The 21,069-nt window shown below is 35.7% G+C and overlaps 1 protein-coding gene across 3 annotated transcripts; it reads right to left on the reverse strand.

Moving 5' to 3' along the window:
- Positions 1 to 12,727: 12,727 nt before the first annotated feature.
- Positions 12,728 to 20,298, reverse strand: LOC136031939 (zinc finger protein Noc-like). 3 transcript variants are annotated; one of them, XM_065711936.1, is made up of 2 exons: positions 20,104 to 20,298; positions 12,728 to 14,142 (listed from the first exon to the last, which is right to left on the reverse strand). In XM_065711936.1, the coding sequence occupies exons 1-2, from the start codon at positions 20,203 to 20,205 to the stop codon at positions 12,913 to 12,915; spliced, it is 1,332 nt and encodes a 443-aa protein (XP_065568008.1). In that variant the 5' UTR covers positions 20,206 to 20,298; the 3' UTR covers positions 12,728 to 12,912. The 3 variants fall into 3 exon arrangements, with proteins under 3 accessions (XP_065568008.1, XP_065568009.1, XP_065568010.1); XM_065711937.1 differs by having other exon boundaries at positions 20,208 to 20,297; XM_065711938.1 differs by having other exon boundaries at positions 20,038 to 20,184.
- Between the last annotated feature and the right edge of the window lie 771 nt (positions 20,299 to 21,069).

The raw sequence follows: 21,069 nt of genomic DNA on the forward strand, positions 1-21,069 counted from the left end.
TTATGTCTTTTCATGGTATCAACCCCTCCGACGTCTATGGAAAGGAAGGAGGTGCAATTCAGAATATAATAACCTGGATACTCTATACGTCAAACACTATTGCCAGTATTTTAGTTTGTAATTAGTTGTCACACTATCAAACGATCCGAAAATTCAACATAAAACGCTTGAAGAGCCTTCCGATAATCACCGGTTAGTAATCACTAAGGTCTTAGAGAAATAATCTTAGAGGCATTATTCCATCTTTATTCCATTCGATCTTATATCATCAATCATAGTTCAGTCACTTTGTTTCAAACTATGCTATTTGTGGTTCCGACAATTTACTTGAAAAATCTGGCTGAAGTTGCGAAGTTTGATGGTACTATTTCTCATTTCTAATTGTAATATAGATCCTCACCTAAGTCTTAGGGAAGTGATGTATCATCTGTTCGAGGTTTTGACGTCCTGGACTTCAATCCCACTCTAAAAAATATAGCCCCATGGATCCTTCAAATTATAATTTGCTTAGCCTATAGCATCTTTTTTAGGATTTCATTTCTCTGCAGTATATTGGGGACAAAAGCTTTTTCTTTTATTTGATGAGGAAAGACAGCTTTTCTCTGTGAGATTCCTCTCAACGTTCGTACAGCATGTAACCAAACTCCACTCAATCTACTTACTAATCTCATGTTAGGATTTCCTCTTGATCCGTTTTGATGAGCGCTTACCGCTGTGTAATCAAGGCGTATTCTGTCCAACACAGAATCTGACAACCTGTCAGATTCAAGCTTAGACTGTGACATTTGATACCGCCCTGATGTCTCTCCAGGATCTCAGATTAGTGTCAGCTAAGACATGAAGCATAATCACTGACTTTATTGTTATAGAACTCAGCATGGGCGACAATCCCCTTGTGGTTTTCCGTGAACTTCATTCAAGCAATGTCTGTTGGTTATTATCGTTGAAAGGGATTTAGTTCCATGAGTTCTTTAGATTAAGAAAAGAGGTATTTAATCGTCATTACAGCTGTCAGATCTTTCAGTCAAAGTTTTCATGCTAAGCTGGGCCAATTCAAAGACACACTCAGTTTTCGTTTCGCATTAATATATGCGATTGTAAACTCAATATAGGATTGGGACTTTAATACATGGGTAGAACAACCAAGAGGTCAGATCAATAGGTTAAAAAGGAGACAAATACAAATTTCTAAGGGCTGGTAGTCATATAAAGAGGAGGGGTTGATTTTTATTGGTGGAATTTTCTCATCCTGGTAAAATCTAGGAATTGCTTTCCCTTGTTCCCTTAAAAATCTTGTTTTCCTTTGAAAATCCCAGGTTATTTTTGCCGGACAAAAGCGATTTTACTCGATCCGATTAGATGTCGGATAAATTCAAAGGGTTGCAAACAGCATAAGTTAGCCTTTTATTAAAATTGATTTTAAAAAACATTTATAAAAAAGGAAGTTTTTCAAAGAACAGTAAATAGCCATTTTAAAACATAAAATGAGGGCCTCATAATAGTCCAAACTTAAAACAAACAGAATGAAGTGAACAAATTAAATCTCAGCGAACAGAAATTACCGCAACTAGAATTAGGGTCTTCCTTTAAATGTTCTAAAGGCTAAAGCGTTAAGAACGTTTTACTTTATGTTGGATTGTAATTGGACACAATTTGAATAATCAGTCAAAGTTTTGATAAACAGTAGTTGTGTGTAGTAAATCTGCAATAGTAGCTTTACCTAATAAAATTTCAGGTGATGGGCATCATTATTCACATGGATTGAAAATCTGCATAATTTCTGGCTTTCTATTGGGCTAAAGACATAATATCCCACCATCCTATAGATGTCCTTGCATATACACTTACCTCAATCCAGTATCTTATTAAAGATACTTTTTATGCTATATTTTGTTGAAATTGCTTTTCTGTTGGAACACATGTATTCAAGGTCGTTCTTTAAAGAAAGTTCTCTTTTATTGTCTTGGAAAAGGACCTCACGAAGTAGTTTAGCAAGTAATGGTTCTTTAATTATTTTTCATAATTAAGGTTCCTTGGTCCAGAAATTTTATTTGAGGTGTCTATAGGACGGCAAACTTTAAAACAGATCAAGTTTAAAGAGAAATTCTAACTTTTTTGCGGTAAAAGTAAATAAAACAACAATTTTTCCAAAATTTATTGTCCTCGTTAGGGTTCCCTTGGTCCACTCTTCTTACCCTTTACCTCTCATGCCCATTAGAGAAAAACAATTTCTAGGTGCAGTTCGGGGTTTCAAGGGTCTATATAGGTTATATTTTTTCCTTTTTTTTCTCTTACGTTCTTCTGACTCATCGTGCGTACCCGGTACGTTACTTGGCGATTGCTTACAAAAAGAAATTTTGGCTATTTTGGGCGTCACAAATGGATAGAACTTATATCTTCATTGTCTTCAGCTGATAGTTTTATTGACTCTGAGGTTCCACTGTTACTATCTCAACACCATGTAGGTATAAACCAATCCGAGAAAAAATGACTTGTTGACCTAGTTGCATGTTTAACAAATAAGTACAACAAATCATAAAAATAAATTTTTGATTTCACTCAGGTCTATATGGTTTTATCTACATGCCTTGTAAATTACAAACAGATCGGACAAGAACGAATTTTTGGGTCCATTTTGGGCATCACAAACCGATGCGGCTAAAATGTTGTGAAAAAACTATGAACGTCATTTTAAAGATGATATAAGGAAACAAAATATAAGGCCCCGTTTTTGTGCATCTCAAATCTTTTAGTATTTATGGTCTGCAATAATCAAAAAGATTCAAAGTTAAGTAACTGGATTGAACAAAGAAGCACGGCTTTGAAAAAACCCTGACAGTTGTAATTTGATCCTCCCAGCTTTTCCTGAGCTGGGTGAGGATTCTGTCTTTTAATTTGCCGCAAAACTCCACTGTGAACATATAACAAATTCCACTTGAACTGATAGTTTGAAAACCCATAGGGGGACCGAAAACACACTTTTCTCACCCCATACCTCTTCAATCTGAAGTTTGCTTTGCCCCTCCCCCAATTTCTACTGAAACTTTTAACACAAACCTCGAAGCTGTTCCTGAGATAATGCTGATAAGTTATTTTGATAACCAGGCTGAACATCATTTCTTTTGTTCTACATCCTACTCGTTCTACACTGGAAATACTTGTATCACCCAGGAGCTCATTATGTATGGAAACAGAATAGAAACCAAATTTTATATCTTTTACCTCTAACTCCTTCCTAAAGGTAATGATTTGGGTCCTCTTGAACCCCTCTCCAAAAAGTCCTTGAAAATTTCAGCTTGATCTCTAAGGCCGTTCCCAGGATATTGCAGATACGCCGTATTGATCATCTGGCGACGCATAACATCATTTGATTTACTTTGACACTTAAACATAAATAGATTATAAGTCACGTAGAGAATCTTAGAAAGATCATAGAATCTTGGAAAAAAGAATCTCAGAGGAAATAGATCTTAAAAGTTCAAACTTACTGCCCAAAATCATTCCGGAGTTACTACACGTACATTATTTTGATAACCTTGCATCATTCAGTAATTGACCCTCTTTCTTTCAATGCTCAAATTGAACTGGTCAAAAAATTGTCCATCACAGGAAAATCTTATCGAACAGTTCGTGGTAAAAAATGTGGAATTTTGCTTTTTCGCAGAAAAACAGACCGTGGAGTTTTATTGTTTTGTCTCCCAGAGGTGATCACATCGAATCGAAGGTCAAATCAGAAGAGAAGGGAAAATCAGGAGAGAATAGAAAATCAGAAGAGAGCTCATTTGAAAGCAAATCAAAAGTTCTACGGTCCTTTTTTAAGTGATCATGAGAATTTCGTCACAGGTAATTGTCTTTTTCTGCCATTTTGTGGCACAAAACTGTGGTTTCGCCACACAGAGGACTAAGTTGCTATCGATCGATAATTTTGAGATAGTCAGTAAATTTATAAATTTCATTAAACTATACGCATGGTGGCGCAATTGTTTTTTAAAAAGACAAAGTAGTCTAAATATAATGAATAAAAAAGCTTTTCAACTGAAAGTAAGGAACAACGTTAAAACTTAAAACGAACAGAAATTATTCCGTATATAATGGGGCTACCCCCATATAATAAATAAAATATAACAAATATAATAAATAAAAAAAGCTTTTCAACTGAAAGTAAGGAGCAACGTTAAAACTTAAAACGAACAGAAATTATTCCTTATATAATGGGGCTACCCCCATATAATAAATAAAATATAACAAATATAATAAATAAAAAAAGCTTTTCAACTGAAAGTAAGGAACAATGTTAAAACTTAAAACGAACAGAAATTATTCCGTATATAATGGGGCTACCCCCATATAATAAATAAAATATAACAAATATAATAAATAAAAAAAGCTTTTCAACTGAAAGTAAGGAACAACGTTAAAACTTAAAACGAACAGAAATTATTCCGTATATAATGGGGCTACCCACATATAATAAATAAAATATAACAAATATAATAAATAAAAAAAGCTTTTCAACTGAAAGTAAGGAACAACGTTAAAACTTAAAACAAAACAGAAATTGTTCCGTGTATGAGGGGGCTACCCTATTCCCTTATTCATACTAGACAAAACGATTTCGCTTAGTTTTTGTAGATTTATTTTTTCTAAGATTTATTTTGGAATAGCTTATCCTGTCATAAGATAAGACAGATGGATAGATATGTGTACTCTAAAGCCAAATATACGGCCATGAAGACAATACAATAGCATAAACGAAATGCACAAATAACTGGTTCAAGACACCTGGAAGTACCAACTCCTTATTTCCAAATACTCCCTTCCCTTATCGTGGAGAGCCCCTGGCTTAAGCAATGCACTAAATAATCCTTTTTAACCCTACAAAGCGGGCAAGTATACCTGTCTTCACTGGAACATCTTTCTTTAGTAAATCTTGCACTAATTGGCAGGCAGTTAGCCCTGAGCTGCATCCACAATGTCAAATAATAAGTTCTAATACCGGTCTTTGTCTGGTAAAGTGAATTTTAGACATAAAACGGTCTTTTGAATGTCCCCCCCCCCACCGTTGAAGATTATCCCAAGAAAACGTAATCCCTCCATACCATGATTTACACAAGAAGAAATCTGTTTGTATAATACTTCTAGATTTAGCGCTGTTGACACTAATTTAATTTTTTTTATTCAGCCATTTTGTGAATTGGTGCCCCCAAACAATTCAAGGAAAAACAAATTTACTTGACTAAAAATTCAAGTCGAAATCACGATGCTTTTAGTTGGATATCTTGCTAAAATAGTTTCAAAGTTCAATTGACCTGTTCTGTCAACATAAATTAATACAATGTAAGAGTAAATTAGGTCGGATCCTTTGATAATAGTAATGACGTGATTTGATATCTATCTAACCTTACACTTATGTCAAACCTCATTTTGGCAGTTCCTTCTGGTTGATATTTAATTAAGATAAACTTTTAAAAATTTATGAAGCCCATTGGGGTAGGGAATACAAATTTTCCCAGAGTCATGACCTATCTAGATCTTTTTCCGGCCAGAAAATGTCAGCTTGCCAATTTTCCGAAAAAAATATATTAATGAGCTCTTTTCGAAAAGAATTTATTTACATACATACATCCACAACTATTACTCGTTTAAAGATATAAGAAATAAAAAATTGCTCTATATGCTCCAATGAGATTGAGGTCAGGGGGAGCGAGGTCTGGGAGGGGCAGTTGCTTTCCCACGACCCTCATAGCAAATTACGTCCCCGTTTCTGTATGATGGTCTGCTTTAAGTTCAGTTCGTGAGGACATCACAATCAAATTTCAGAACCAAGGGAATCAAACAGTTCGCGGTAACGAACTGTAGTAAGGAGCGACCCGGCTCAATAGTAACCAAAACTCTAAAAAATTGAATTTTGATATCAAAAGCTACATCAAAAGAATCGCATTTTAATGCTGATTTTAAATATATAAGTTTCATCAAGTTTAGTCTCATCAAAAGTTACCCATCAAGTTTAGAATCTTAACGAAAATCACACCATCAGATTCAGCGTATCAGAGAACCCTACTGTAGAAGTTTCAAGCTCCTATCTACAAAAATGTGGAATTTTGTATTTTTTGCCAGAAGACAAATCACAGGTGCGTGTTTATTTGGTTTTTTTTTTTCTTTTTCCCAGGGATCATCGTATCGACCAAGTGGTCCTAGAATGTCGCAAGAGGGCTCATTCTAACGGAAATGAAAAGTTCTAGTGCCCTTTTTAAGTGACCAAAAAAATTGGAGGGCATCTAGGCCCCCTCCCACGCTCATTTTTTTCCCAAAGTCAACGAATCAAAGTTTTGAGATAGCCATTTTGTTCAACATAGTCGAAAACCATAATAACTATGTCTTTGGGGATGACTTACTCCCCAACAATCCCTGAGGGAGGGGCTGCAAGTTACAAACTTTGACCAGTGTTTACATATAGTAATGGTTATTGGGAAGTGCACAGACGTTTTCAGGGGGATTATATTTTGTTTGGGGGTGGGGCTGAGGGGAGGGGGCTATGTTGGAGGATCTTTACTTGGAGGAATCTGTCATGGGGGAAGAAAAATTCAAAGAAAAGGGCACAAGATTTTCTAGCATTACTATAAGAAAGCAATGAAAAATAAACATGAAAACGCTTTTTCAAATGAAAGGAAGGAGTAGCATTGAAACTTAAAACGAACAGAGATTATTACGCATATGAGGGGTACTAAAAATACTTTAGCATAAAGAGTGAGGTATTTAGGAAGAGATAAATATCTCGCTTTTTATGCTAAAGTATTTTTAGTAATTTCAACTATTTATTCTACGGCCTTTCTGATTCAGGGGTCATTCTTAAAGAATTGGGAAAAAACTTACGATTTAGTGTAAAGGGCGAGGTATTAACGAGGGTACACACCCCCTCGTATACATAATAAAAATATAAGATTATGAAAGTTTGTTACGTAAGTTAATTCTTAAGTTACGTATATTTTTTACTAATAAAAACGTTCGTTAAAAATTACAAGTTCTAATTATCTTTTTAAGTAACCGAAAAATTGGAGGGAAACTGGGCCTCCTTCTCCACCCCTTATTTCTCAAAATCGTCTGATCAAAACTAAGAGAAAGCCATTTAGCCAAAAAAAAGAATTAATATACAAATTTCATTTTAATAATTTATGTGCAGAGAGCCAAAACCAAACATGCATTAATTCGAAAACGTTCAGAAATTAAATAAAAAAAACTAATTTTTTTAGCTGAAAGTAAGGAGCGACATTAAAACGAACAGAAATTACTCCGTATATGAAATGGGTTGTCCCCTCCGCAATCACTCGCTCTTTACGCTAAAGTTTGACTCTATGCCACAATTCTACTTTTTGAAACAATTAAAAGCTCTAGCGTAAAGAGCGAGGGATTGCGTTGGGGACAACCCATTTCATATATTGAGTAATTTCTGTTCGTTTCAAGTTTTGATGTCGGTCCTTACTTTCAGCTAAAAAAATTAGTTTTTTTTTTTTTATTTAATCTCATAAGGAATAAATCTGGTTACATTGATTTACGTCCCATTTGTTTTTAAATAAAAATAACTCTTTCTAATAAATGAGCTTCTTCTGGACTTATTTAAACAAGCAAGCAATTTAAAGAGAACACAGTACAATAAGATCCTTATACAATCCATGGCCACAAAAATTAATCCATGGCCATGCTAAGTAGTTTTCTTCCGTTCCATTCTGGTTACAATCGTGATTCCCGTCGTGGCACCAGTGGACATAGAATTATTTTGGGTCATGTGCAGGTCGCGCACCCTTTGGCTGACCATTCTCTAGAGCCTTAACTTTGAAGAAAAAAAAACATTTTTCAAGTGAATGACACTACACTCACGTGTATTTAAAGAGAAAAAAGACACGTGGTGGTATTGCAATGCCAGCATAAATTGTAAAAAGGTGTTGCATACAGAAAAAAAATTAGAACAATTAGTATATTATCCTAAAAAAAAATCTTATAGAATATGTCCAGAGGACAACTCGACAAAAGATACCAGGTTAGTGGCGGTTTAAGCTCCCTTCAAAGTTTTGAATAGCAAAATTCAAATTTCCCGGGGGGCATAAGGATTTTAGAAATATCTGTTTAGAGTATGACCCAAAATCTGTTGAGGACCGCTGGGTTACATGGATATAAGAATGGAACTTGAATTTCTCCAATTTGGGTTAAAAAAAACATTACTAAAGAGATTGTATCCCTTTTACCCGACCGTCTTCAAAACCAAGCCATTTTCTCGAATTAATCCATTCTCTGTAGAGAATTGAATTGGAAAAATGAAAATGAAATATTATTGATATTCCCCAAAGAAAAGAAGACATTCGCTCACACAATAATTGAGAAACCCACCTCCCTCCATAGGTAAAATTTAGCTAATAGGAAATAATAAACATAAATGTCAATCTAATAGCTATGGAAACACTTAGAATTTTGTAAGTCTTCTCTTATTAATCAATATATGTTTTCTCTTTAAGAAGAATTCAGGAAATATATTTTTATATTAATATTCCCCATGCCCAGCCACTGTTAAAAGCGAGCTTTAGCCCTGTAAATGAGACAGTTTAGACTCATGAAGTTAGAACATGAAGGGGTTGTGCACTGTCTGTTACATACATATTCTTTATCATACGTTTCTGTTGTCTGGTGTAAGCGCCTCTAGACAAAATAATATGAAAAAAACTTCGTTTTCTTAAAGAGTTAAAGAGGCTGCGTCCCAAAGTCGAACCTTAAAACGTACAGGAATTAGGAGAGGCAGAAACAGAGGGGTCGAAACTTTCGGCCAGATTTTCCCCATGAAGGAAAAGTAGGAGGGGGATGAAATTTGGCAGGTTTCTTAGTTGGAGCTCGGGCTACGAAATGCATCCCTCCCCATACCTCTGCGACCACTGGAACCAAAGATCGCTTAACATTGTCGTGGTTCGCCTCTTTAAAGAGGCACGAGTGTGCCTCCTTGACTATTTTTGCCTGAAAGACTAAGTCTACAGCTTTTTGTATATTTTATCAAATACTTATATTGAGCGATTGTCGTATCGCAATCAAACCTTCTAGGTTAGCAAATGCTTTAAATAGGATCGTGTTCTAAACACGATCTAAACTTTTCATCAAGGCATTGCAGCACTAAGCTAGTTGTCTTATCTATTCCTAGACGGTGTACAACACATTTTTTTCGTGAAAGATACACACTTCTGCTTAAATTAGCACAGTCTGAGAAGATTCATGGGCCAAGAGCATCCCTATACAGTATTTGAAAATTTTTACAAATTATCTACGCAAAAGTTGGGGGAGGGTGTCGAGAATTTTGAACAAGTGCAAAAAAATGGACATAACAAAAATATTTCAAATAGGGTTAAATCATGAAATAAAACCATTAATTACTTCGTTTACTATTACAAAGGCATAGAGTGAATTTATGACACTATGATGGAAAACATGTTTTCTATTATTTGCCAGAGCTTAAGGAATAAGGCTTTCTCATTCCCATATGAAAGAAGAATAGGGATGCGCTTGTGCTTTGGAATAGGATATCACGTACAAACGTGAGGTGCGAGAATTTACGAAGATTAATATCCTTCTACGTTTAAATACTGATCATTCCTAGAAGCAATGAATACATTTTGAACTATTGGAAATAGTATGGTGTATTTATTTTTCACGTTATCAATACAAAACTTTTTCGAACATAGTTATGGAGAACATATTATAATATAGAATAACTGTAGGTTGTTGCAAAATATACTTAAATGATATTAAAAAATTGCAGCCCCATTCCAAAGCAATTAAAATATGGTACATGTTGTCTTTCCTCCTTAGAAACCACTTGATTTTATCCTTAAGCAGAGTGAATAACTAGAACTATATGCAGGCAGGGCCACCAAGAGGGCGGCAAAATTCTCAATAACATGGACGAGTTTATTAGTCCTTTTGTGAATCAGAAAATTTACATTATAAGTCTAATATTTGGCAATAAGTTGAGAGGACAGCAAATAAGTTTTTCTCCAGGGGCTAGACTCGATGGTCCTGTCTACTGGTTCAGACTTAATAAACATCTGTCTTATACGTACCTTTCTGTTATTAAATAGAAAAAAACAAGTTTTTTTTAACTGAAAGTAAGGAGCAAAATTAAAACTTAAAACGAACAGAAATTACTTCGTATGTGAAAGGGGCTGCTTCCTCACCAACGCCCCGCTCTTTACGCTAAAGTTTGACTCTTTCTCTCAACTCTTCTTTTTAACACAGTAAAAAACTTTAGCGTAAAGAGCAGGGCGTTGGTGAGGAAGCAGCCCCTTTCATATACGAAGTAATTTCTGTTCGTTTTAAGTTTCAATTTTGCTCCTTACTTTCAATTAAAAAAAGTTTTTTTTCTTCAATTTCTGAACGTTTTTCAATTAATGCATGTTTTGATTTTGGCTCACCGCAGAGGAATAATTAAAACGAAATTTGTATATTTATTTATTTTTTTGCTAAATGGATTTCTCATAATTTTAATCGAATGCTTTTGAGAAAAAAGCGGGGGATGAAGCCTAGTTGCCCTCCGATTTTTTGGTTAATTAAGATAAAGGCAACTAGAACTTTTAATTTTTTACGAATCTTTTTTTAGTAAAAGATATACGTTACTTATAAATTAGCTTACGTAAAAAAGTTTTGTATTCTCATGTTTTTATTACATATATGAGGGGGTTCGCCCCCTCGTCAGTACCTCGCTCTTTACATTAAAGCTTAAATTTGTCCCAGTTCATTAAGAATGACCCCTGAATCACAAAAGCCGTAGAATAAATAGTTGAAATTACTAAAAACACTTTAGCGTAAAGAGTGGGGTATTAGGAGGAGGTGAGCTCCCCATATGGGTAATAATTTCTGTTCGTTTTAAGTTTAAATGCTGCTCTTTACTTCCAGCTGAGACTTTTTCATATTTTTTTTCATTGTTTTTTTTTTTTAAATGCTAGTAAATCCTGCGCTCCCTTCATGGAAATTTTCTTCCACCATGACAAATTCCTCGATGGAAAGTTCCCCAGCCTATCCCCCTATTCTCAACCCCTCCCCCAACCAAAAAATCCTACTGAAAACGCCTGCACACTTCCCAATAACCATTACTATATGTAAGCACTGGTCAAAGTTTGTAACTTGTAGCCCCTCCCACGGGGACTGTGGGGGAGTAAGTCGTCCCCAAAGACATAGTTATAAGGTTTTTCGACTACGCTGAATACAGTGGCTATCTCAGAATTTTGATCCGTTTACTTTCTAGGACAAGTGGGTCGATATGACACCCCTGGGAAAAAAGAACAAAAAAAAAAAAAAACAAACAAACACGCACCCGTGACCTGCCTTCTGGCAAAAAATACAAAATTCCACATTTTTGTAGACAGGAGCTTGAAACTTCTACAGTAGGGTTCTCTGATACGCTGAATCTGATGGTGTGATTTTCGTTAGGATTCTATCACTTTTAGGGGGTGTTTATTTTCTAAAATTACGCAAATTTTCTCAGGCTCGTAACTTTTGATGGGTAAGACTAAACTTGATGAAACTGGCTGCAGCAATTCCAGTTTAGTAAAACTTAGATGTGGAATTTTTTCCCCAAAATACATTGCATTCTTTTCCTCATTCGTCAAAAACAATTGTGATAAAGCTTTTCAACATTCAAATTATTTTATCACTTTTTGAGACACCAGAAGCCCCTTCCTGGAACAAATAACTGATCCTTGCAACAAGAATATAATATATATATATATATATATATATATATATATATATATATATATATATATATATTAAAAATTGACGTAAAAACATATTTTTACAATAATTTTTCGAAAAACAGAAGAAATTGACGTAGAAACATGCTGGATGCCAATATATCTTCTTTGGATAAACAGCTGCTTAATAATAACAGTCAAAACCCAAAAAACTTTTTTCAGCTCACTTGTAAAATTTATGTTATGAAACATATGACCTTTCGAGGTACCGCAGCCGACTTCATGCAAGAAATTGGTGATAAGGAGTTGCTTAGGCATGTATGACTCAAGCAATGAACTACATCCTGGTTTAGCCATAACATGTATATTAATTCCCATTGGGAGCAAAACCTTTGGAGGGGGTTAATGTGACAAGGATGCCAATAATTGCTCAAATTTATTTTAAAAAAGAGTGAAAACATAAGAAAATAAAGAGTGAGGGCACCAGAAAAATCTCGGGAGAGGATCCACCAGTGATCTCTATTACTCTTCCCTTTCTCGGCAATCATACCTTGCAATAATTATTCATAAAGCCAGAGGCAAATTTTATATATAAAACTTTGAAATCTGCCTTTCTTAAGCAAATAATGTGCGCATAACACATTCAGCAAAGAAGTTTCAATTCCTGATGATGTTACGGATTAGGGACACGCTCCATATTTATTTTCGAATAGCACTGAAATCTCCAAGGAGATTAGTCTGATTACTTTCTTAAAACAATCCCTTAAAATGTAAGATCTCTTAAAGCTGTCTGAATCAATAGAGCAAAACAGGAAAAAAGGCGTTGATGTTTTTATATTTGTCATTACAGCAGATTTTTTCATGCTATTGATCGTTTGTCAACAAAACAGTGGCTAGTGAGTCGGGGTATCGAGAAAGCTGTGCGGGGTGCATCTATGAAAGTAAGTTACTATTTTGTTATCTGGTAGGCTTCAGATACGTCATTATATAAAAGTAGTCATAAATTAAGTAGCAATCAAGTAGAATATAATTAAACTTTTTCAAAGAAAAGTAAGTACAAAAACTCACAACAAGCCGATATCGCGAAAAACAGACTAGCAGGTAAACAATAATATAGCAGTAACAATACACATTTTTTTGCTGTCTACAAGTATCACAGTTTCAACATGAGAAAGTTTTAGAGAATTCACTATGGTCTTTGTCCGTAAAGGGAAAGTTGAGAACTGTAATATGAAGCCAGGGCAGGATGAGTTGGTAAAGATGACCCAAGTCCAAAGGAAGGTGGCATAGATCCTAGACCAAGAGACTGCAAACTTGAGGATGGAGACAGTGATCCAAGATGTCCAAGTGCCATGTGGTTGGCAGAACCTGGTAACCCAGCAAAAGGAGATAGTCCAGAACCGAAAAACATCGGATGAGAATTGGTTGAAGATGCGCCAGGATAACCAGTAAGGTTGGGCAAAGACATGCCTGAAGGTGAGGATAAGGGACTAGGCTTTGCATAGGGATGATAACGAGAAGCAGCAGCTAAGTGACTCAAATGGGGATATCCACGAGACAAAAGAGGGTTAGCAGCAGCTGCTGCGGCTAAAGTTGAAGAATAGGATGTACTTGGTTCACCACTTGAGCTTGTATGAGTCCTCAAGTGTTGTAAGAGCTCATCAGAAGAGACAAATTTTTTTCCACAATAATCGGTACCAGCAACCCAGTTACATACGTATGGTTTAGGTGTACTTGGTCTCTCCGAAGGAGCACTCACAGTCTGATTAGCTGGAGTTGTTGAGGGAATCGGCACTTTTGGATGATCACACTGAGCACATCCTAAGGGACACACTGAATTAGAAGCACTAGCATGCTGTGTTGGGGGACAAGTTGTGCAATATGGGTCACGACATTCAGTAGGTTTAGGCCTCGCATAATTAAGCATTGCAGCAGCAGAAAGCTGACTCATACTAGTGGGGATAGCCAGCCCAAGACCATGAAGCTGGCTTGTAGGATAGCCGGGAAAAGGGTATGGCGATCTCATTGGCAATCCTACACCCAAGGCGGCTGCAGCGGCTGGATCTAGCCCAGCATAAGCACCAAACGGATTATAAGCAGCACTGAGCCCCATCATTCGGTAAGCATCTAGTGGATCTCCACTGGGGGTTGGCAATTTTTGCTCATTAGCTTGGGACGAAGTTGGTCTTGAAGATGAACTGCGCACGTCTGCTTTCTGACTTGAAGGGGATTGTGAAGTCTTCTGTCTATCGTCCTCTTTCTTTTCACTCGTTGTTCGGCCAGTGGTTGGACTTGAACATTTCTTAGAATCTTTATCAAAGTTTTTGGGCTTCTCTAGCGACTTCACAGGGGTAATGTCCGCTCCAATTTGATTACAGGTTTGAGCAAGCAGAGCAAGGGGACTGGTCTTTGAATCCATCTGAAATGAAAATAAACATGGTAATATATCCATAAATAAACAATTACTACAAAATCAAACTGAATTTGCTTAACCTAAAAACAGGAAGCTTGAAACAATACATTTCATCAATGAGAAATAATTTTAGAAACATGCAAGTAAAAGCAAAAATACAAGAATCTATTGGGGAGAAAAATACAAGGATCTATATTTGCCCAAGAGACGTTGGAAACACTTTCTTTTAGGTATTTTCATTGAAAAGCCAAATTTACCCTCCCTGGATTTTGAAAAATACAGTTTGCCCAATTTCAAAATTTTCGACAGTGACAAGGAGAAAATATAGCACAGAAATGTTTAATTTCAACACTTTACGGTAGAGTAATTCTGATATCTGTTTCGGGATCTTCCATGGGAATTACAGGCTGAATTTGTAGACTTATCTGTAAGAAACAAATAAGCATAAACAAGGCCGTATCCAGGGGAGAGTTAGGGGGTTTGACTCCTACGCCAAAGTCTTATGTCCGACTCGTAAAAACGCAACAATATGAATAAACAATTTTTTGTCCGTTTTTGAAGTTTTTTGGTAAACGAACCCTCCTCCAAAAAAATCCTGGATACGCCCTTAGCATAAACATTTAGTACATTTCGCTAACAAATTAATCCGTACAGAAAAGTTCGTCAGATTTCCGGACAAGGTTTGACATCTTATTGAAAATAAGCTAAATATAATCCAATCACTGGTAAGTCTCCTGAATTATTTTTTCTGTCGGATGTGGTCTTCTAATGACGTGGAAACCATAAGAACCCTTGATATTGTTCAATAACAAGAAGCTGTATAAAGTGCGAAGAGATTAAAGCTTGAAACATCACATTAAATAGAATTGATTTTTCGTCAATTTTTTTAGTGATTTGAAGTTTAATGTTAATAGGATATTGATTTTGTACATTGAAAAAAATGAGTAGTTTAGTCAAGCATTTCTCTTTTGGATACCAAACATGTTTCCTGGCGCTGGGACTCAGAAAGCTAAAAATTTTAGACCTCTTTTCCATTCAAAATGCGACTGAACTTTTATGCGTAGGATGTTTCACACTTTTAGTTATTTTCAGACATCACGGTTGTAAGCCTCGCTGGATTTATCGCTGAAGTAAAAGAATCCACAGGGCATTCCCTTTCTGACAACAAGAGACCCGATAATTGCAAGCATAGTTGCATAAGAATATGCTGCTATGGTCCGGCCCTTTGATATACCTGGGTCACAATATTATTCCTGATAGGAGGGGGGGGGGGGGTAAGACAAATTTACATTTTGCTAAACTTATGGCATCAATGTGGCTAGGTGAGAACTGTTTAGCATGTGGTCTTCATTCTGGCAAGGTTCTTCAACAATTACGATTAGTTTACATTTATTCTGGAATTCCATACATTTTTGTACACAGATCATAAGTATCACGGGTGACCAATGTCATCTAAATTCCGAACATTTATAAATAAATCTGATATAACAGGGAGCCAAATTCCATAAGAACCACAACTGTGACTTGATCACTCCTGCATAATACCACGCATTTTTGTATGATTCCATCACTGCATGAAAGATACACTTAACATCATTGGTTCAGTCCATTCAAATAAAATTTATAAATTTTATAAATCAAACAAGTTTTTATTAGTACTATTACTTGAAGTTTTTCTTGCGAGAAAAACTCACAGAATGCTGAACAAAACTTGATCAAAGTATCACATCTGCACATAAAATTAACTTAAAATTACATTTTATGCTATCATTTTAGCTCCATTGTTTTAAGATGGTACTTGTTAAAATAGTACGAACAGATCCACTCGCCAACGGTCAAGTGAATCTTCATAAATGTATCATACCTTCACATACCATAAACCTCCAATTATTTATTGTTTTAATTTTAGGTCTACTATTTAAAATTTAATTCCTTTTTAGAATAGTAAAAATCGATCTCCTTGTAGGTAGCCGGATGAAGGTTGACCAATACATCATAACTGAAAATACCACACATACAATTATATTTCTTTTGTTTTAAAGCCCCTGTTTCTCGACATCACATAAACAGACTTGTTCACCGACGGTCGAATAAAACTTGACCAATACATCATACTAGCGTATTATATGGGAGCAAAATTCCCCTCCTCTTCTACATTGATTATTAAAACAAACCTTCTATCTGCAAAACTATGACCAGCTGTAGTTCTTTTTGGCACTGCTAACATCCCTCCTTCCCACTACTCCAGGATAAGTCGATGGAGAATATCCCCTACTAATGGCCCGACGTTTATACAGCTATGTATTTTAAAAGTTTCTAAATATTTATAATTTAAATACTTATATTTATATGCTTCGAAAGGAACAGATTTCTTTTTTACGTTTTGACCGATCATAGGGTAATCGGAGCGACTCATTTAGACACGGTTGAAAACAGAAGCGAGTTTTCTTTAGCCGGTCTAATTCGCGATTCGTCTTATTTTTTTGGAAAAGTCTTATCTGGTCTGGATATAACGTCGAAAGAAAGACACTCACAAACTACATTCTACAGCTCGTTTTATTGCTCACTTTCATCTAGTCATCCGTATGAAACTTGCGGAATGTTTTTAAAGTTTTTAAAGTACCGTAGGAATTCCAAATCGAGGAAAAGCCTCTCGGTCTACATAAAATATCTAAGAAATACACCCATAAAGAGCATAATTTATCTGAAAAGCTGTATTCCTTCTTGAGGATCATCAAAGAGAAGGAAACCCTGACAAACTTGCTTATCTTTGCTTCTATGATAGTAACATTCAGGCCTATTTTGAGTAATCCATTGTGACAAATTCAAAACGTTAAGGTTAATTATTCTTAAGGATTAGGGTTAATTAGAGGGTATCAAATCCAAAAAATATATACCATTAGGCTCTCCATTTAATGCTCTTTCTCAATATAATGATTGCTGGCACAGAAATCACGCACCCCCCCCCTCAAATGGGAACACCATGCTTTTGTATTTAGCCTTTGACTAGTATGGCCCCATCCAACGGGGGCTGGGATACGATACAATTACCCAATGCCGTGATTGTTATATTTGGAAAAAACAATTAATATAGGACCATAAGGTAATTTTTTCCTTATCTAGCTTCTCCCGTATAACAAAACTTACCCGTTTGTGGTTTAAGCTTTACTAATCAAACAGTTCGTGGTAACGAACTGTAGTAAGGAGCGACCCGGCTCAATAGTAACCAAAACTCTAAAAAATGGAATTTTGATACCAATAGCTATATCAAAAGAATCGCATTTTAATGCTGGTTTTAAATATATAAGTTTCATCAAGTTTAGTCTTACCCATCAAAAGTTACGAGCCTGAGAAAATTTGCGTTATTTTAGAAAATAGGGGGAAACACCCCCTAAAAGTCATAGAATCTTAACGAAAATCACACCATCAGATTCAGCGTATCAGAGAACCCTATTGTAGAAGTTTCGAGCTCCTATCTACAAAAATGTGGAATTTTGCATTTTTTGCCAGAAGGCAGATCACGGATGCGTGTTTATTTGTTTTTTTTTCCCCAGGGGTGATCGTATCGACCCAGTTGTCCTAGAATGTTGCAAGAGGACTCATTCTAACGGAAATGAAAAGTTCTAGTGCCCTTTTTAAGTGACCAAAAAAATTGGAGGGCACCTAGGCCCCCTCCCACGCTAATTATTTTCCCAAAGTCAACGGATCAAAATTCTGAGATAGCCATTTTATTCAGCGTAGTCGAAAAACCTTATAAGTATGTCTTTGGGGACGACTTACTCCCCCACAGTCCCCGTGGGAGGGACAACAAGTTACAAACTTTGACCTGTGCTTACATATAGTATTGGTTATTGGGAAGTATACAGGCGTTTTCAGGAGGATTTTTTTGGGTTGGGGGGAGGGGTTGAGAAGGGGGGGATATGCTGGGGGAAGTTTCCATCGAGAATTTGTCATGGGAGAAGAAAACTTCCATGAAGGGAGATCAGGATTTACTAGCATTATTTAAAAAAAAATTAAAAAATAAATGTGAAAAAGCTTTTTCAGCTGGAAGTAAGGAACAGCAATAAAACTTAAAACAAACAGAAATTATTACCCATATAAGGGGCTCACCTCCTTATGATACCTAGCTCTTTACACTAAAGTATTTTTAGTAATTTCAACTATTTATTCTACGGCTTTTGTGATTCAGGGGTCATTCTTAATGAATTGGGATAAAATTTAAGCTTTAGTGTAAAGAGCGAGGTACTGACGATGGGGCGAATCCCCTCATACATGTAATAAAAACATGAGAATACAAAAGTTCTTTACGTAAGCTAATTTATAAGTTACGTAAATCTTTTACCAATAAAAAGATTCGTAAAAAATTAAAAGTTCTAGTTGCCTTTTTAATTTACCAAAAAATCGGAGGGCAACTAGGCTTCGCCCCCGCTCTTTTTTTCTCAAAATCATTCGATCAAAATTATGAGAAAGCCATTTAGCCCCCCCCCCCCCAAAAAAAAATATGCAAATTTCGTTTTGATTATTCCTCTGCGGAGAGCCAAAATCAAAACATGCATTGATTCAAAAACGTTCAGAAATTAAATAAAAAAAACAAGTTTTTTTAACTGAAAGTAAGGAGCGACATTAAAACTTAAAACGCACAGAAATTACTTCATATATGAAAGAGGCTGCTTCCTCATCAACGCCCCGCTCTTTACGCTAAAGTTTTTTACTGTTTTAAAAAGAAGAATTGAGAGAAAGTCAAACTTTAGCGTAAAGAGCGGGGCGTTGATGAGGAAGCAGCCTCTTTCAAATACGAAGTAATTTCTGTGCGTTTTAAGTTTTAATGTCGCTCCTTACTTTCAGTTAAAAAAACTCGTTTTTTTTTATTTAATCTTGAAGAGACCACCCATAGCGTAATAACTTTGGTAAAATGGCAAATTATACAGAAGGGAGGGACAATTATTGAAACAATTGTCAAAGTGGATATTTAGGGAAAATCAACCCCCTTCCCCATGTAAGTGCCTGATCACATCAACAGAGGATACAACTGTACTTTACAGACTTATTGCTATCTTGAGAAGTTTTGAGCTAGTCAAATAAGACAGATATACGGTCCAAGGAAGTTTATACCTAGCTCGCACCTCTACTCATTCCCAAGACTCTCGAGATTATGGATATTATACTCTAAATATAAAGCTCTAGATTAGTTACTATTTGCTATCTCGGAAAATATTTGTAGGCTAGCCTATAAGGTGAATGAAACTTGCAGAAATGAAATCGGAGCCAAAATTATGCCTTGCGAAGACATTTTGCACCTTGCCTATTTCAAAAGCTTAAAAAATTACAAAGCCTTTTCCTAACCTAGCCCCTTTCCAAGATAGCAAAAGCTTAATTTTACTGGATGTTCTTTACAAATTTAAGAGACGCTTATTCAAATCTTTAATTTCCAATAGAGCACTGTTTAGCAAAATTTTTACAACCAAATTTTCTAATTTATTTTTTACAACGCTCTGTTAGCTTTGTTTTGTATAGACTATCCCTAGGAATATATCTTGGACCATCAGGGGAGGGAGGGGCTGTCAGAAAAGCAACCATGGTATTTGGAAAGAGCCTAAAATAAAAAATCTAATGGAACCACTTTTATTTGTTTAGCGTGTTTCCTTCAGAAGTTGCCAAACACAAAATATTTACCCGAGTATCACTGTTTTAGCGTATTATCTATTCCTTGGGATATATCAGGGACCATTAGGGGTGTGGGGTAGGCCTATATTGTTAGAAAAGGTAAAAACGACCAGGATGTTTGGAAAGTATGGAGTGAGACCACTAAAATGATCCCACTGCCTTTTTTAGCATGCTTCCCTCAAAAGTGGCCAACCTCTGTATATTTACCCAACAAAGTAATTAACTGGTATTGCTAACTTTTAAAATCCGCAAACAATTAATTTTCTGTTGAGACGGCTACAACGCCAATGAACAATGCATTACCGATGAATTAAATGGGCCCATCAAATCCGGTTGAAGATACTGATTACTTCCTTGTTGAGAAACACTGGAAGTAGATGCACCAGAACTTTCTAAAACAACCATACCGGTTTATCCTTTTTCACACAGCTATTGTCAATATAATTTTTAAACAAATCTTCTGTACTGATTGACTTTCAAACTAAGACTACTTTTGGACTTAGCATTGCTTCCAGTTTCGAGTAGCACCACTCGGACGAGCTTGCGCAAGCGCAACTTCTGCTTGAATCTTACAAAGCGGTGGCAACTCCCTTTTGAGTTGCTGACACCGGAGAACATGAGAAACCGATAACATAAGGATATTGGCAAGAAATTTGGCGATTTAGCATTGACTTGTGGGGAATAAAAACTAGTAGTACCACTGACAGCGCAGGATCACCCAGTAGAACTGATAAACTTCAAAACAAGCTTTAGTTTAGTTATTCCGACTTTGTCTTTCAATTTGAAGGGATTCGATTGTTTTTTTTGTATACATAAAGTTTTCTTTATAGTATTTTGTATGCTGAGAATTCTTTTTGGTTTCCCTCACAGTCAGTAAAGTAAATACATTTTGGTCGTTCTCTCTTTGCTAATACAAACAGTGAACAAAGGATCTACTAGACGAATCTTCCAAAAATGGTATATCAATTTTTGAAAATACCTTCATATGTACAACGATAGCCTATTTTACTTGATAAAATTTTACATATTTGTCACTTATGGTTCATAGAACATCGTCAAACGTAATATTTTCTCTTCAAATGCTTCGTAGATATTATGGTTAGCTAGTAAAAAGATCATTGGCAGCGCAATAGCGCTGCCTAAATAAAAAGTGATGTGGGCACGATATGTTATTTTATTTAGTTTTTATTTTTTCTGACCGAGGTACTTTTTATAGTATAAGTTGTCGTAGAAACTTCAAAAGGAGCTCATTCAATTGGAAATTGAAAC

Source organism: Artemia franciscana, chromosome 10 (genome assembly GCF_032884065.1).
Source record: "Artemia franciscana chromosome 10, ASM3288406v1, whole genome shotgun sequence".
In the NCBI taxonomy this organism is placed as follows: Eukaryota; Metazoa; Arthropoda; class Branchiopoda; order Anostraca; family Artemiidae; genus Artemia; species Artemia franciscana.